General features: G+C 41.8%; 1 protein-coding gene across 2 annotated transcripts in view; it reads right to left on the reverse strand.

Annotated features, from left to right (window-relative positions):
• itga8 (integrin, alpha 8) overlaps positions 1 to 15,062 on the reverse strand; it is a 284,139-nt gene that overhangs the window by 52,825 nt on the left and 216,252 nt on the right. For both annotated transcript variants that reach the window (XM_069914329.1, XM_069914330.1), the window contains exon 26: positions 8,126 to 8,251. In XM_069914329.1, the coding sequence (XP_069770430.1) occupies positions 8,126 to 8,251 (126 nt within the window). The remainder of the gene's footprint in view (positions 1 to 8,125; positions 8,252 to 15,062) is intronic.

Genomic DNA, 15,062 nt, shown 5'->3' on the forward strand with positions numbered 1-15,062 from the left:
GAGCATGTTGAGGTTCAGAAGGAGGAAGTGTTGGATCTTCTGCAAACAATCAGACAGTTAAGTCCTTGGGACCTGACTTTATAAGAAGCAAGGAAAGAGATTGGTGGGTGTTAAGAATGATCTTTGTATCCTCCCTAGCTAAAGGATAGATACTGGAGGGTTGGAGAATGGCAAATATAATCTTCTTGTTTAAGAAAGGTAATAGGGAGAATCCTAGGACTTGTAGACCAGTGAGTCTTGGGTAAATGATTGGCAAACTATTGGAGAGTATTTTTAGGATCAGGTCTTATGAACAGTTAGAGAAGCATCTTCTTCTCAGGAGAAGTCAGGGGCAAGTCATGCCCCTGAGGGAAAGGACATGCCTTAGGAGACTAATTTAGTATTTGAGAATATGATGATTGATGAATGTTTGGTGGTGGTCGACATATATGGATGTACAAGATGTTTGACAAGGTAGAATCCAATCTCCAATGATCCATGGAACCTTGGTTGCGTGAATTACTAATTGGCTTGCCAGCAAAAAGTGGAGGGTAGTGGGAGAAAGAATGTATTCTTCCTGGCGAGCAGTGACTAGTGGAGTTGTGTAGGGATCTGTTCTGGGACCCTGCTCTTGGTGGTTTTTATAAATGACCTGGATGAAGAAATGGAAGGATTGGTCAGTAATTCTGCAGATGACACAAAGTTTGGAGGTGTTGTGTATAGTGTAGAAGGTTGTCATAAGTTATGGCAGGATATAGACAGGTTGCAGGGTTGGGCAGAAAAATGTCAGATGTAATTCAATCTGGATAAGTGTGAAATGATGCACCTTGGAAGGTCAAACTTGAAGACATGGTTAATGTCAGGGTTCTTAATGTGAAGGAACAAGGGGATATGGAGTCCAAGTCCATAGATCTTTCAAGATTGTCGCACAAATTAATAGGATAGTTAAGAAGGTTGATTCACCATCAGTTACTTCAAATGACTAGAAATTATATAGTAACTGATGGGCTGAAATATTTTTGGGAACTGGCACTTTGGAGTCTGATTGTAGAATGAGGTTAACCCACAGCAGCTTCAATTTTCCTTTATTGTGGATTACGTCTTTCTTTTCATCTCTTGTGTCCACAAAGTACAGGCTGTCACCTGTCTTTTCAGATATGGGTCCTCCCACTGTCTGATCCTGGAACCATACATCCTCCAGGAACTCCTCCACTGCCTTTACATCACTGTACTTGGATCAGTTCTCCTTGTCCTTGTTGAGCAGCTTCCAGCGGCACAGGGTGGCAGGGCCCAAGTTCGGGTTGAGGCTGACAAAAGTCGTATCCTGCCTGCTGCTCACCGGAGGCCGAACTGTCAGCCCTCTAGACCTTTACTTAGCGGGACAATTCCAATCAGCATGGCTCGGAAGCTGATGGGGGTGGTTGTCACCATTGCGTCAGGTGATGAATCTCAGATGCACGAGGAGGAGAGTGAGAGCGTCAGGATCACCTGTGTGACAGTGAACCAATGAGAAGGTCAAAGGGATTCAGCTGGGTGGTGTTTGGGGAGTTGAAGAATGCAAGATGTATTTAGTGAATTTGATGTGCTGAAAGATACAAGTGAGTGTATTCTTTATTTGTTTGTAAGCTGTGGTAATTCAGCTTTGTTGACCTCACCTTTGTTGACCTCACCAAAGCCTTCGACACCGTGAGCAGGAAAGGGCTTTGGCAAATACTAGAGCGCATCGGATGTCCCCCAAAGTTCCTCAACATGATTATCCAACTGCACGAAAACCAACAAGGTCGGGTCAGATACAGCAATGAGCTCTCTGAACCCTTCTCCATTAACAATGGCGTGAAGCAAGGCTGTGTTCTCGCACCAACCCTCTTTTCAATCTTCTTCAGCATGATGCTGAACCAAGCCATGAAAGACCCCAACAATGAAGACGCTGTTTACATCCGGTACCGCACGGATGGCAGTCTCTTCAATCTGAGGCGCCTGCAAGCTCACACCAAGACACAAGAGAAACTTGTCCGTGAACTACTCTTTGCAGATGATGCCGCTTTAGTTGCCCATTCAGAGCCAGCTCTTCAGCGCTTGACGTCCTGCTTTACGGAAACTGCCAAAATGTTTGGCCTGGAAGTCAGCCTGAAGAAAACTGAGGTCCTCCATCAGCCAGCTCCCCACCATGACTACCAGCCCCCCCACATCTCCATCGGGCACACAAAACTCAAAACGGTCAACCAGTTTACCTATCTCGGCTGCACCATTTCATCAGATGCAAGGATCGACAATGAGATAGACAACAGACTCGCCAAGGCAAATAGCGCCTTTGGAAGACTACACAAAAGAGTCTGGAAAAACAACCAACTGAAAAACCTCACAAAGATAAGCGTATACAGAGCCGTTGTCATACCCACACTCCTGTTCGGCTCCGAATCATGGGTCCTCTACCGGCACCACCTACGGCTCCTAGAACGCTTCCACCAGCGTTGTCTCCGCTCCATCCTCAACATCCATTGGAGCGCTTACACCCCTAACGTCGAAGTACTCGAGATGGCAGAGGTCGACAGCATCGAGTCCACGCTGCTGAAGATCCAGCTGCGCTGGATGGGTCACGTCTCCAGAATGGAGGACCATCGCCTTCCCAAGATCGTGTTATATGGCGAGCTCTCCACTGGCCACCGTGACAGAGGTGCACCAAAGAAAAGGTACAAGGACTGCCTAAAGAAATCTCTTGGTGCCTGCCACATTGACCACCGCCAGTGGGCTGATAACGCCTCAAACCGTGCATCTTGGCACCTCACAGTTTGGCGGGCAGCAACCTCCTTTGAAGAAGACCGCAGAGCCCACCTCACTGACAAAAGGCAAAGGAGGAAAAACCCAACACCCAACCCCAACCAACCAATTTTCCCTTGCAACCGCTGCAATCGTGTCTGCCTGTCCCGCATCGGACTTGTCAGCCACAAATGAGCCTGCAGCTGACGTGGACTTTTTACCCCCTCCATAAATCTTCGTCCGCGAAGCCAAGCCAAAGAAAAGAAAAAGAAGACAATTCAACTGATTTGCAGAGTAGTTAGCTAATTCCATGCCTTCAATAGGAACATGGATGTGAGAAAAATAAAGGGTTCTGGGTTTGAGGTAGGGAAGGATTAAATTGTTGTGCACCACATCATGGGATGAATGGCCAGTACTGTGCAGTAATGTTCTATGCTCTAAGAGGATAGAATGAGCCGAGGTAGATTGGGAACAGCAAGAGTGGAACGGATAAATTATGTTTACTTGGATTGCCAGACAGCATTCAAGAAAGTGCCGCATATGAGATAAGGTTGGATGGAGTGGGGGTAATGTTTTAGCATGGATAAGTGATTGGTTGACCAATTGAGAGTTGGAATAAATGGGCATTTCTTTGGTTGGCAATCAATGGTTGGAGGAGTGCTGCAGGGGTCGGTGCATTAATAGCTTGAAAGAGCAGGGAAGTTCCGCTGCAATTGTACAGGGTACTGGAGAGGCTGCACCTGGAGTACTGTGTACAGTTCTGGTCTCATTTCAGGTCACCTGGGATAAAACTTACTGTAATTCAGATAGATAAGTGGGGATCTTAAAGAAACAAAATTTTTAATGGTAGTGGCAGGAAAGTGGTTTACACTGTTTAGTGAGAATATAACTTGGGGACATAACCTCAAGATTTGGGGAGTAGGTTTAAGATGAAGATGAGGAGGAACTTCTTTTCCTGGAGAGTAGTGAATCTGTGGAATTCTCTAAGAAAGCAGTTGAGGCTGTCCTGTTATATGTACTGTATTTAAGACACTGTAAGATTGATTTTTGCATAGTTGGGAAATTAAGAGTTATCGGGACAAGATGGGTAAGTGGAGCTGAGTCCACAGGTCAGATCAACTATGAACTGAATGGTGGAGCTGGTTGGATGGGCCAAAATTGACTCCTATTGCTCCCATTTCTCATGTTTCTATGCTCTTAACAGTATTGATTAAGTCAGTATTTATTACCCAAACAGCATTAATAAATTCTTCATTTTCATGCAGATATCAATAAGCACATAATGGAAGCTAATCCTTTTGAAGGGGTGGAAGGGGAATGTGTCCCATCTGGTATCATCACAGATAATGCCATATTCTGCCGTGGTCGCATCAGTATCTTGGTGATGGATCTCAGATGCAAGAGGGGAGTGTCAGGATCACTCCACTCGTGTGGCAGTGAGCTAATAAGAAAGGCAGAGGAGTTTAGCTGGGTGGTGTTTGGGGAGTTGAAGAATGCAGTGTTGTGTTCATGGAGTAATAAAAAAAAAGTTGACTTCATAGTGCGCTGAAAGATATGAGTGAGTGTATTATTTATTTGTTTGTAAGCTGTGGTAAATCAGTGTCATTACAAGTAGTGACCCCATGAGTTCACAGTGCATTCTAAATTAAAATGGATAGTGTTGAGGAGAAACCCCTTACCGGAGCAGTCAGGGAGGTCAAACTAAAGATTCACCCCTTTTAAAAAAATAATGCACCAGCATGGTTCATGATCCTCAAAGTGCATTTCTCTGCCCTCAGTGTGATAAGTCAGAGGATGAAGTACAGTTTACTTGTGGAGCTGCTGCCATCAATTTAACTTCTATGGCTTGCGCATAGCACACCAATCCTGATCTCATCTGGTATTGCTGGATCAACTCTGGTCTCCATCTTAAAGATATGACTCTGGATGAATTGGGTGGAAAGTTAGTCTGTGACTCCCCCCCCCCCCCCCCCCCCCCACCACAGGAAGATCTAGGCCTTTTGTGCTGGCGGCTATGAAATGGGAGATTTGAGTGTCTTCACAATCTGTTGCATCCTGGAAGAACAGCATCAATCAAACTAGTTAAATGGGATGCTGTATTATGGGCAAGGACCTGCTTGCAATATCAAAATGCTCTAAAGTCTCCAGACCACGAAATCTAAGCTGGGGGAATTTACTGTTCTTGATTCCCATTTCCAGGACTTGGTAGGCCCGCTTCCACCATCTCTGGGATACACTCATCTGCTCAAGTGTGAAGACTGCCCTACCAGGTGGCAGGAGGCTTTTCCTATCATGGACATCTCTGCAGAGACTGTAAATATGGCTTTTGTGGATCATTGGATACCATCTTTCAGTGGTCCAGGCACTATTATGACAGATCAAGGGTCTCAGTTCTAGTCGGCGTTGTTCCAAGCTATCACTAATCTTTTGGGCACAACCTATATGTGCACCATGGCTTACCATCCACAGGACAATGGCTTTGTTGAGGATTTCCATTGACAACTGAAGATAGCATTAACAGCAGGTGGTGATAAATCTACAAAGAGTGAACGTTTGTCCATGGTTCTCCTTGGAGTGCATCCTGCTGTTAAGGCTGATCTTGGATGTTCAGTGGCTGAGCTGGTATATGGCACAATGTTAACTTTGCCAGGCAAGTTTGATCTGGCTAGTTATGTTAATAGTCTTCAGGAAAACATGACATTACTCTAAACTAGTCCTACACAGCAAGCATCACCTGCATGCCCCAAGTGCTGTGTGATTTACAATATTGTTCCTTTGGCATAATGCTGTTTGCAAACCATTTCAGCCCATTTACAATGGTCCTTTTCAGGTCTTTCGACACCATCCGAAGACTTTTGTGAAAGACAGGAATGGAAAAGCTGACATTGTTTCCATCAACAAGCCAGCGTATATCAATGATCCATGTTCTGCGTTGGAGCCAGAGGACCAGTGGCACCTTTACCTGGCTTATCACACGAGGTCTGGCCGAACTCTCAGCCTTCTAGACCTTTACTTAGCAGGACAATTCCAATAAGTATGGCTCAGAGGCTGATGGGGGTGGTTTGTCACCATTGCGTCAGGTGATGAATCTCAGATGCACGAGGAGGAGAGTGAGAGCGTCAGGATCACCTGTGTGACAGTGAACCAATGAGAAGGTCAAAGGGATTCAGCTGGGTGGTGTTTGGGGAGTTGAAGAATGCAAGGCTGTATTTAGTGAATTTGATGTGCTGAAAGATACAAGTGAGTGTATTCTTTATTTGTTTGTAAGCTGTGGTAATTCAGTGTCGTTACAATTCAACTGATTTGAAGAGTAGTTAGCTAATTCCATGCCTTCAAGAAATTTACTAATTGAATCCAGAAGAAGTGGCAAGACATTTTGTCATGAGTCATTGAACTTCTGGCTTTTATTACTGGGCATGGCAATATAAAAGTCAACAATCCCTTGGATATCTGATTGACTGATCCAAGGCCTACCCAGCCCTACCCAGTCAGGGTCAGAGGGTGATAGGTCAGTCCTTCATTACCCCTGCTCTGCCTCATGGCCTTGCTCACTTTATCTTCAACATATACCTCAAGTTTCTCATCTGCCTCACATCCCACACACCTTCTTATCTGCATCCCATATACCTTCCAAACAAGTTTAAGCTCTCCTGAGTAGCTCTAGAAGATTTCCAAAGTAAGATATTGGTCTCCCTCCAGTTCAGATGCAATCCAATTTTCTGCCCCAAAAGACTTGTCAATGGTCCAAGAATTTGAATCCCTCCCCACCACCCCACCCCCCACCCCACCCTGCCTGCTCCTTAACCACACATTCATATGCTCTATCATTCTATTTCTTCTCTTGCGGTCTTGCTTTTTAAATTTCTGATATTCACTTTGAAGGACCTTTTCTCTTCCAGCCTATGTCATTAATACCAATATGGACCACAGCCAAGATCTCTCGCTATTCACCCTCCCCTTTCAAAACATCGTGCTCCTACTCTGAAATATTTACTAAATGGATCATAATCATAGTTATAGAATATTCTAACATGGAAGCAGCCCCTTAGGTCCAACTTCTCCATGCCAAACAAGTTGCCTGTCCAAGCTCGTCCATTTGCCTGGAGTTGGCTCATATCATAGAACAAGAAGAAAAAAAATACAACACAGAAACAGGCCCCTTTAGCTCTTCTAGTCTGTGTTGAACTATTATTCTGCCCAGTCCCACTGACCTGCACAGAGTCCATAGCCCTCCATACCTCTCCCATTCATGTATCTGTCCAAATTCTTCTTAAATGTTAGAATTGAGTCTGCATTCACCACTTCAGCTGCCAGCTCGTTTCATACCCCCACCACTCTCTGGGCAAAGAAATTCCCCCTAAACATTTTCTCTTATATCTTTAACCCACGTACTCTGGTTTGTATCTCACCTATCCTCCATGGACAAAGCCAACCTACATTTACTCTGTCTATCCCCCTCAATTTTAAATACCTCTATCAAATCTCCCCTCATTCTTCTACACTCCAAGGAATAAAGTCCTAACCTGTTTAACCTTTCCCTGTAAATCAGTTCCTGAAGTCCGGGCAAAATCCCAGTAAATCTTCTCTGCACTCTTTCTACCTTATTGATTTCTTTCCTGTAGTTAGGTGACCCAAACTGCTCACAAAACACCAAATTTGGCCTCACCAATTTCTTATACAACTTTACAATAACATCCCAACTCCTATGCTCAATACTTTGATTTTGAAGGCCAATATGCTAAAAGCTCTTTTTATCCTTCTAACTTTTCCTATCTATGTACCTGTCTAAATCTCCTTTAAAGCTACTCTTTCCACCTATCTATCATCCTTTATGTGAAAAAGGTGTCCCTCAGTCACTTAAGCCTTTCCCCCTAAATCTGTAACCTTAATTTTAGATTGCCCTCTCTTAGCAAAGAAACGATTGACCTCATGCTTTTACATTCCTCTCCAAAGTCATACCTCATCCTCCTACACTCAAGACAAAACCAAAAATCCCAGAAACTCCAGTCTCACCTTATGACTTGAGTTTTCCAATCCCGGTTACATTGTCCTGAACCTTTTCTGTACCACTTCCATATTAATGGCATCTTTCCAACAGCTGCATGACTGGAACTTCACACAATACTCCAGCATTTTATATTTTGTTACAATATATGTTATTTATGCAACAAAAATTACACAAAACAACAGATACATAAGGGCAGAAATACTGAACAATACAATATAGTAAACAAAATCAAAACATTATTTAGGCTGGTGGTGGATGACAATGCTGAGACTCAGTTACCATTTGCTTATGGGAGTGTACAATAGATACAGGAATAATGCATTTTATAAAAGGATCAATAAAGGAATTTTTTTTACACTATTAGTAATGCTCGTTCCCTACCAGCAATCTTGCACGATCATGCTTTAATGGCTGTGGTAACCTCATTTCTCGCCTTGTGATGTGATGTGCAGTTTTAGACGGGTCTCGCATGGTGAATCTTTCTCCCACAGCTGGTGGGCCAGCGGTCTACAATCAGAAAATTGATATCCTTGAAAATAACCTGCCTGATGACCAAGAAAAGCCATGAAGTCATGAAACTTTACCTCTTTCATAAGCACATTTCAGATTTAACAGCATATTGTTCTTGTAAATTGAATCAGTCTACTAAAACTGTCCCACCAGTTAACCTCATGCAGTGGTCTGAAAGCACAGGAAAATACTACACAGCTTGATGCTATCCATCATCCACTTTAAAAGTTAATGCATTATAATATGTTAACCTATGGATGTCTGCCAAAAGAAAATGCAACATAAATGGCTACATTATAAAAATTGTTTCTGCTGCAATAAAGGTGGCCAAATATGCTCAGCAAATCACCTCAGCAAAGCTAACAGTACAATTACGAATAAATACCAGAGCAATCCTCAAGAAAGGAGCAGATACTTCGTGAACATCCTTCAAGTTGTCTGTAATTAACTTTGCGATCCTCATTTTGGGCTTTTACTTGAAGAACAGATTATAATAATCCATAAATTGCCCATTAAGCTGATTTTGCTAAATTAAACCTACCATTACAAGTAGGTATATGCCTTTAACAGCATATAAAGTGTAAATCACAGAAAATGAAGTTCTCTGACACAAAAGATCAAGTATTATAATTCTCTCTTTCCTTCACGCTCAGATGTTGTTTTTTGGATTAAAAATAGCATTTTCAATACATTTCTTCTTAACGTCTCCATTCTTAATGCTCTTTTCTCTCTTTCCATTTCTAACCTTTCCTCCCTATTTTTATTATCTCTTCCAAACATGAATATCCTTTTCTTTCTTCATATACTTTTAGTTGTTTATTTCCCAATCCCTAGATTGATCAAGAAGTGAACTGCAAGTTCCTTCAGGTGCGAACTTGGGCCATTTTTTCTGGAGGGGAAACCTAACAGAGGTGCATAGAAATATGATAGGCTTAGATAGGGTGAATGGTCAGAGTCTGTTCCCAAGTGCGGAAATGTCAAACACTACAGATTTAAAGTGAGAGGCAGAAAGTTCAAAGGAGTTTTGTGAGGCAGTTTATTTTAAACACAGAATGGTGGGTGCCTGAAAGGTGCTGACACAAAACAGTGTTTGAAACAGATACAAAGGCAACATCTAAAAAACATTTTGACAGACAGATGAACAGGGAGGGAATAGAAGGTTATAGAATTTGTAGGGGCAGATTGGATTAGTTTAGATTGGCATCTGGATTGCTGGGTCAAAGAGACTGCTATGCTCTTCTATGTTCTATTAAAAGAAAACCCCAATTTAAAGAAATGTAAATAACCCAATACTTAATATTTTCACTCCTAGATGCTCCTCTCCATTCAAATGAATACATTGCTTTTCCTTTGCCAAGTTTAGTCTGGCACAGGTTCAGCTGGCAAGGTTTCCACTGTAGCTGCTGGGTAACCTCACCACTAGAAGCCAAGTCCAATTCGGAAACACAGCTCAGAAGTTGCCAATAAAGATCAGACAGCGTGGTTCCATCTCCTGTACTTCCTCAGGACCCCTGAACCTTCTGCCACTGAGGAATTGATACCAGCTTGGGATGAAATTGCCAGCATTTCCCATTGTTTCAACTGTATTCATCATTCAATTCCCTTTTAAAGCTTGCCCATGATCACCTCTCCAATCACATCTAGGATACATGCAGATATTTTCTGCAATTGTACTAAACATTTAAACAATTACTGAAGTGAGCTCTCAGCATTCATACATTTCAGCATTCCTTGCTAAGCACACAATAAACTAATGTCCTGCATTTCTCAATAAGTGTTGCTGCAGTAATTTTAATTAACAGCATGTATTTCAGATTCTTCACTGTCCACTAAATGTTCTGGAAAGATTAAACTTCATTATTTTTACTGAGCTTTTGGACTCAGAATATTCAAAAATTGAAGGAAATAAAAACAAAATACAATATATTTTGGTGGATAAGTCGATCTTCGGATAAGACGAGACCCCAATTTCAGTCTGAATTTCATGGTTTTAGCTCATATCAATGGTATAAGACGACCCTTTCCCTCCCCCCCCCCACCCCCGCCACAAACAACCGGTAGCATGTGTGTTGACTGAGCTGGTGGGCGTGGCCAATAGGTGGGAGAAGCATGTCACAAAGCAATTCATAGTCCAGTTGCTAGCATTCGTTTAAATTTTTTAAAAATCAAATTGTTATCATGGAGCCACCATTAAAATGAAGAAGGTAGTTTTAAGTTAAAATTTAAAGGAAGTGGCCAAGGAATCTAACAGCTGTGCTTCCGCAAGGACATTTCACATAACTGAGAAGATGGTGAGAGTGGAGAAATGCCAAAGAAACAATGTTTGATGAGAAGAGGAATCACTTGTTGGCCAGAGTTGGAAAATCATATTTCAGATCAGGTACTCAAACAGAAGCAGGATTGCTACATAGTTACAAGGAATAGCATCAGAGCATATGCACTGAAGCGGGTAAGATCAAACTCAGAACACAGTAGAGATTTTAAATGTACTACAGGCTTGTGCAGCCATTTAATGAACAGGAAAAATCTGGTAATACAATAAAAAAAACAGAAGTTGCTCAGAAACTGAAGTTATCAATTTTCACCAGTCTATAATACGTCTGAGGCAGAAACACCACTGGATGGTACAGAGGATGATTAATTGTGGGACACCAATGACTCACTTGATTCAGACTGGGACCCATATGATGACAGTGTAAACAACGAGACTCCAGATGTGTTTGTCGAGTTCTTTGCCTCAGTCGACGAAGCTAGTGATTTTCAAGGATTTTAAATGTGTGTGATGTGTTTTAAAAAAAATACTATTGTTTTATTGGTTTAACACCACATTGGACATGGATTTTAGTGCAAAATCAAAATTGTGTGCACTACAGTAGCTTTTTAAAAATTTGTTATAGGGTGAGGTCTGGATGGGTTATGGAACCAATCAAGTAGCTGAACAGAATTTTAAGATCAATGTTTTTCTATCTGGCCTATAGGATAACCCTTTCTTGGGGGTGTTTTTTGATGCTTCAAGTGACGTCTTATCTGCCAATATATACGATACTTGTGTAAGACCACACAAATAGGGTTCATTCAATCCTGGAATTCACTCAGCACCAGAGGATTGGGAAACAGGATTAAAGTTTTAAGTTAATTAGCTAATTTCAGGCCACTAGCTTGTTAAATACTGACCGACCTGCCTCCCACATAGCATATTCTCTTTCTATTCCTGCATTTTACTTTCCCATATTTAATGATCAGTATAATGTTCTAGAAGTCAGTCTAAATCTTCTGAAGCAGGAACAGAAATGCGACAGGAACTCGGTCAACTAAGCAGCATATATGGAAAAATAAAACCGTTATAGACCCACAGTTGGTCAGGGTCTTTCATCAGAACTAGGGGTGCGCGGAGTGAGGGATTAAAGAATATTTACAGATTGGTTAAGACAGATCAGGTGAAAAGGTACATGAGTATTGACCATAAGGGGAGCATTTTTTAAAAATTCATTCCAGGGATTGGGATTTCACAGGCAGAACCAACATTTAATTGCCATCCCTAATTGCTCTTGACAGGGCGGTGATGAGATGCTTTCTTGAACTGTTACAGTTCTTGAGGGATGGATACACTCAGAATGCCATTGGGGAGAGAGTTTCCGAATTGTGATCCAGCGATAGTGAAGGAACACTGATATATTTCCCGGTCAGGATGGAGTGTGGATTGGAGGGGAACTTCCATGTGTGTTGGTGCTCACATGATTTTTCTTTTTGCCCTTATCCTTCCAGCGGATAGAGATTGTGCATTTGAAAGATGGGGTCTAAGTAGCCTTGTTGAGCTTTATAGAAACAAGTGATGTGGGAACAAACAAGAAAAACTCCAGAAGTTGGAAAACTGGAGAAACATGTAAAAAGCTGGTGGAACTTGGTGAGTAAGGCAGCAACCATGGAAGTCAACAGACAGCCAATGTTTCAGGCTCTCAGAACAAAGACATGGTGATTGGAAATCAATGATGGTGGAAATTCAATGTTCATTCCAGAGGGTGGCAAAGGGCCTTGACAAAAGATGAGATGTGGTTCTTCTAATTTATATGGGACTACACTTTGGTGGCAGTGGACGCTGAAGACGGACAGATCAGAACACGTGGGATTGATCATTAAAGTGGCATGCAACAGGAAATTTAAATTCAACCCAGAATGAACACAGTTGATCAGCAAGATGATCACCTCCTTATATAGAGGCCACATTGTGAACACTGGATACGGCATATTAGATTAGAAGTTGTGCTTGTGAATTATTGCTTCAGCTGGAATGACTGGTCCCTGGATAATGGGAAGGAATAAAGTGAACAGGTATTGCATCTTCCTAGGTCCCATGGGAAGGTGCGTTGGCATGGGGAGTGCTGGGTGGAATCAGAAGAGCAGATGAGGGAGTCCCAAAATGAGGTGATCCCTGTGAAATGCAGAAAAGAGGGAAGACAGGATGACATGACTAGTGGTGGAATTACATCAGAGCAGGTGAAAATTGTGAAGTCTTGTGCCCCGATATCACTTTTTCCCCAGCTCTGCTTTGAAAATTGTAATCGTTTGACTTTTCCAAAAAGGGTTATTGACCCAAAGCCGCTTCGTTGGCAAAGTTCTTCCAGCATTTGTTTTTGTTTCAGATTCATTTTTCAACTCTTGGTATCTGAACTAGAATGGCTTTCCAGTCACTTGCAGTCTTAACGAGTAGCCACCATCAAAGCTGGGCTCTTTTTGGTCTGATGGAGTCAGAAGGAGCAAGAATAGTCCTGCCAACACTCAAAGTATGCAGGTTCATCAATGATCTATATAACTGTAGAAGTACATCCTTCCTTACACCTTCAAATCCTCCAGCAATAAAGGCAATGTACCATGTGTTTTCAATATGAGAACACTCAAGCCTCTTTGAAATTCAATATTTTACATTCCTTCATCATTAAAAAAAAACTCAGTCCCTCTTTTGTCAACCAGAGGAATTCCCTGAGGCAGTGCAAGTACCAACTCTTCATTTCACATTTAAATAGGCATGTCATTGGAAAATTAGGGCTCCCCTTCATCCAACTTCCCACTCTCTTTCCTTCCTTCTCCTCTGCCCTCTCCACATCACTTCTCAGTTTTTTTTCTCTCTTCTACCCTTCCAACTGCATCATCTCTTACCTGTTAGCCTGTATTCCTGCCCCTTGCCCTTCCTCCCCACCTTTTTCATTGGGCATCTACCTGATTCTCAACATGCCTGATGAAGGGCTCTGACATTTGCTTCCTATTGATACAGCATGACCTGCTGAGTTTCGCCAGCGCTTTTGTGTACTGCACAAAACCCCAGCATCTTCAGAGTTTATCTTCAGAAGATTCCCTATCCTTTGAATACAGAAATTTTCCTATTTTAGTCTTAAATGGTCTATCACTTAATTTGAAACTATGACCTGTATTTTCATATTCCTTAACCAGGGAAAACATCCTCCCACATCGACTTTTCTATAAAATTTACATTTTTTTTTAAAATTTTTTATTTTTCACACCATAAATCACATTAGCCATGATATACACTTTTTCTTTTTCACACCATTTCAAAGAGACCATTTCTCATTCTTCTGAAATCGAAAGAATGAAAACTCAAGTTGTTCAATCTTTCTTCGTGATAGATTTCCTCCACCCAGGAATCAATCTGATGTGAATCTTCTACAAAAGTATGTACTCTTATGCAGGGTGACCAAAATTATACACTATATTCCAGAAGAATAGGTCTGGATCTCAGGTTGAGATTCTAAATTGGAGAAAGGCCAATTTTGAGTAAGTTAGAAAGGATCTAGAATGTGTGGATTGGGATAAATTGTTTTCAGGCAAGGATGTGCGAGATAAGTGAAAGTGAAATTTTGAGAGTAAGGAGCTTGTATGTTCCTGTAGGATCAAAGGGAAGGTTAGGAGGCAATAGGGACCCTTGGTTTTCGAGGGATATTGGTGATCTGGTTAGAAAGAGGTGTTTAAAAGGTATAGGCAACATGGAGCAAATGAGTTACTTAAGGAGTATAAAGAGTGCAAGATAAAGCTCAAGAAAGAAAACATAAGGTTACTTTGGCATACACTGAAGGAAAATCCTCAGTCAAAAAAACAAAATGTTGGAGAAGCTCAGCAAGTCAGTGTCCTTCATGTAACAAAGGGAAAGATACAGAGTTGACATTTTGGGCTTGAGCCCTTCAACAAAGTATGAGAAAATGCAGGCAAAGTGTCCAAACAAAAGATGAACAAAAACCTCAGGAAAATCCTTAGGGTTTTGACAGGCATATTAAGTGCAAAAGGATAGTAAGGGACAAAATTAGTCCCCTTGAAGATCAGCATGGTTTGCTTTGTATGGAGCCAAAAGAGATGGGGGAGATTTTAAATGTTTTTTCCCCCCATCACTATTCACTCAGCAAAGAGTGAGGTCATGGAATCTATACAGATTAAAGAGGAGAAAGTGCTTGCTGTCTTAAAGCAAATAAGGCTGGATAAATCCCCAGGTCTGACAAGACATTCCCTCGGACTTTGAGGGGGGCCTAATATAGAAATTGCAGGGGCTCCGGTAGAAATATTTAGAATGTTCTTAGCCATGGGTGTGGTGCCAGGGGATTGGAGGGTAGCTCACGTTGTTTAAAAAAAGGCTCTGAAAGTAACCCTGGAAATTATAGGCTGGTGAGCCTGATGTCACTGGTAGATAAATTATTGGAAAGTGTTCTAAGAGAGCAGATATATAATTATTTGGATTAGGGATAGTCAACATGGCTTTGTGTGTGGTTGGTCGTGCTTAACCAATCTTCAAGCATTTTTCGAGGAG

This window comes from Narcine bancroftii, chromosome 1 (assembly GCF_036971445.1).
Source record: "Narcine bancroftii isolate sNarBan1 chromosome 1, sNarBan1.hap1, whole genome shotgun sequence".
Taxonomy (NCBI): Eukaryota; Metazoa; Chordata; class Chondrichthyes; order Torpediniformes; family Narcinidae; genus Narcine; species Narcine bancroftii.